This window comes from Eimeria mitis, genomic scaffold, assembly GCF_000499745.2.
Source record: "Eimeria mitis Houghton genomic scaffold, Emh_scaff4321, whole genome shotgun sequence".
Taxonomy (NCBI): Eukaryota; Apicomplexa; class Conoidasida; order Eucoccidiorida; family Eimeriidae; genus Eimeria; species Eimeria mitis.
In genome coordinates, this window is record NW_013572641.1 from 2,248 (window position 1) to 5,227 (window position 2,980).

The window sequence follows — 2,980 nt, forward strand, 5'->3', positions numbered from 1 at the left end:
CAAGGCCGTCTGTCTCCTCCCCGGTGCCAGTCACCGCAGCATCCAGCAGAGGAGGGACGCGTGGTGTACCGGAGGGAGTTTCTATTGCTGCTGCTGCTGCTGCTGTTGCTGCTGCTGCAGCTTCTGCTGCTTCTGTTGTTTCTGCTGCTGCTGCTGCTGCTGCCTTTTGTGGTGGTGGTTCTACAGCTCCCACCGCCGGTGCTTCTCCTCGTCCNCTGCTGCTGCTGCTGCTGCCTTTTGTGGTGGTGGTTCTACAGCTCCCACCGCCGGTGCTTCTCCTCGTCCGCTCGTGTCTTCAACTGCACTTCGCTGCTGCATCACGAGTGCTGCAGCAGTATCCGTTTTGCCTGTACATTCCGCTGCTGCAGCAGCAGCAGCAGGAGCAGCAGGAGCAGTGTGTTGCTGCTGCTGCTGCTGCTGCTGTTGGTGTTGTGGTTTTGGCTGCAGCAAGGACTTGGCCATAGATGCCGGCACCGCAATGAGTAGCCCAATAGCTTCAGGTGTGAGCTCGAGAAAAATTTCTTGAAAGAGAATATTAAGATGAAATTGTTTCATATTTAATATTTGTATATGCATGCGTATGGGTATAGGGTGTAGTATAGAAACATCTGAGTGACCCGCGGGCATACATAAAACCCTGGTCTCGTTAAACTCCAATACACCCCGCAGAGCATCGTATGGGCACAGGCCGTCAGAGCGCAGAGACAAAGTACCCAGATGCAGAGCCAAGCTCCCCGCCCCTTTTCCATCTATATATAATATAGGTGCAGCAACAAGTAAATCAAATTGTAATAAATCAGGAAAATGATGAACTGCTGCTTCATATACAACTTCTCCTCTCTCACGTAAACCCTCAACAAATTCACTCTTACGCATTGAATCTACATCTGTAGCCACACGACTGCTGCTGCTGCTGCTGCTGCTGNAACAAATTCACTCTTACGCATTGAATCTACATCTGTAGCCACACGACTGCTGCTGCTGCTGCTGCTGCTGTTGGTGCTAGAGGGCTGCTGCTGCCCAGAACCAGCGCCAGAAGCAGCTGCTGCAGCAGCAGCAGCAGCTGCTGCAGCAGCAGCACGTCGCTCTTCTTCCTCCTCTAACCTCTTCACATCTGCTGGGGTCTCAAAGACAAAGAAGTCGCAGAGCGTACGCAGCAGCTCTGGCTTTATAGAAGCAACGAGCGGAGCCAGGCGGATGTAAACCCCCAAAATATTTCCGGTGGGGGTGAGGTCATGCCGCAGCTCCAGTCGTGCTGCAGTAAGACAAGAACCAGCTGCAGCAGCAGCAGCAGCAGCACCAGCAGCAGATTCACCAGCAACACCACCAACACCAAATCCTGATGATGATGATGATGATGATACTCCACTACTGCTCACACTTGGAGTCCAACTGCTGCTGCTGCTGCTGCTGCAGCTGCTGCTGCTGCTGCTGCTGCTGCTGCTGTTGCTGCTGGTTAGAGAAGGTTCGGTATCTCCCGTCGCTGCGGTGCCCAGCATCAGCAGCCGGCGTCGGTAGGCTGACATTCTGGGGGATTCTGCTGCTGCTGCTGGTGCTGGTGCTGCAGTTGCTGCAGTTGTGGTTGCAGCAACAACATCAGCAGCAGCAGGCGTGATGGGTGCAGCCGGAGCAGCTTCATGGTCTCTACGGAAATACATAAGTAAATGTTTTTGCTGCCTCACAGCAACATTCGATAAAGAAATACAAAACGACCATTCGCTGCTGTCTCTTCCTGCTGCATCTTGTTTACTTAGGAGGTCCAGAGCAGCCCCCAAATTAAACAGTTCAATAGATAGAAAGGCCTTCTCTGCTGCACTATCAGTACGCATGTAGCTAGCTGCCCCTCCTCCCCCACCACCACCAGCAGCAGCAGCAGCAGCAGCAGCAGCAGCACCTGCTGCTGCTGCTGCTAGAGGGGGCGGGGGCGGGGGCTGAGGAAAGCCGGGGGGAAAACTCCTGGATGGGTCTGTTGGGGTGTAGCCAATTGCTTTGATAGTTTTTGCTTCTTTAAGAGCTTCTGCTGTCTCCTCTTCTGTCTCCTCTTGCTGCTCTATGTCGTTCTTCATGCATATACTGAACCGCTCCAGCGCAAATGTTAACACATACTTTGTAGGCAGAGATACACTCTGCATCAACTCGTCAGACTGCATCCATCACACCACCACACACAGCAGCAGCAGCAGCAGCAGCAGCACACAGCAGCAGCAGCAGCAGACAGAGCAGCAGAAGACACAGCAGCAGCAGAAACAGCAGCAGCAGAAACAGCAGAAACGCACACAAGATGCAGCCATATAGAGTTACGAGAGAATCGAGGATAGAGTGTTTAAGGTTTAGGGTTTAGGGTTTAGGGTTTAGGGTATCTGTATGTGGTGGGGAGGAAGCAGCAAAAGAAGACAGATAGGCACTCTAGTGTCTGTGCAGCAGCAGCAGCAGCAGCAGCAGCAGCAGCAGCAGGTGGAATTCGTAGATAACAAGCAACAGCAGCAGCAGCAACAAAGACGTGGGGTGGCTGCATATGCAAGTGAACTGCAGCAACTGCCATAGCAACTGCTGCTGTTGCTGCAACAGCAGCTGCTGCTGTTGCTGCTGCAGCAGCAGCTGCTGCTGCAGCAAGAGGCTTGCAAGTGTTACCTGTACAGCATCAACGATGAGCTGTATGTCTTCGCTTGTCAGTAGGGGGGCTTCTGTGTCTCCCCCTGCAGCAGATTGAGCAGCATCTGCTGCTGCATGCGTCCGCTGCTGCTGCTGCAGCTGTTGCTGCTGCTGCTGCTGCGCCACTCCCTGGCGCCCGGTAACCCACTGCCACCAACTCTGCTGCTGCTGACGGGGGAGCTGACGTTGCTGCTGCAGCAGCTGCTGCTGTTGCTGCTGCTGCAGCAGCTGCGTCTGCTGGAGCACACGGTTGGTAGCCTCCGTGCATATGTTCCGCCACTTCGCCAGCTGCGCACCAGCACCCCCACAAAGCCCCATATGCATGCAT

The 2,980-nt window shown here is 54.1% G+C and overlaps 1 protein-coding gene across 1 annotated transcript in view; it reads right to left on the reverse strand.

Moving 5' to 3' along the window:
* EMH_0074190 (uncharacterized protein) overlaps positions 1 to 2,150 on the reverse strand; it is a gene marked incomplete at both ends in the record, with an annotated part of 3,587 nt that extends 1,437 nt beyond the window's left edge. The window contains 2 exons of the mRNA XM_013499435.1: positions 70 to 180; positions 944 to 2,150. Coding sequence (XP_013354889.1) covers positions 70 to 180; positions 944 to 2,150 — 1,318 coding nt within the window. The remainder of the gene's footprint in view (positions 1 to 69; positions 181 to 943) is intronic.
* Positions 2,151 to 2,980: the final 830 nt, after the last annotated feature.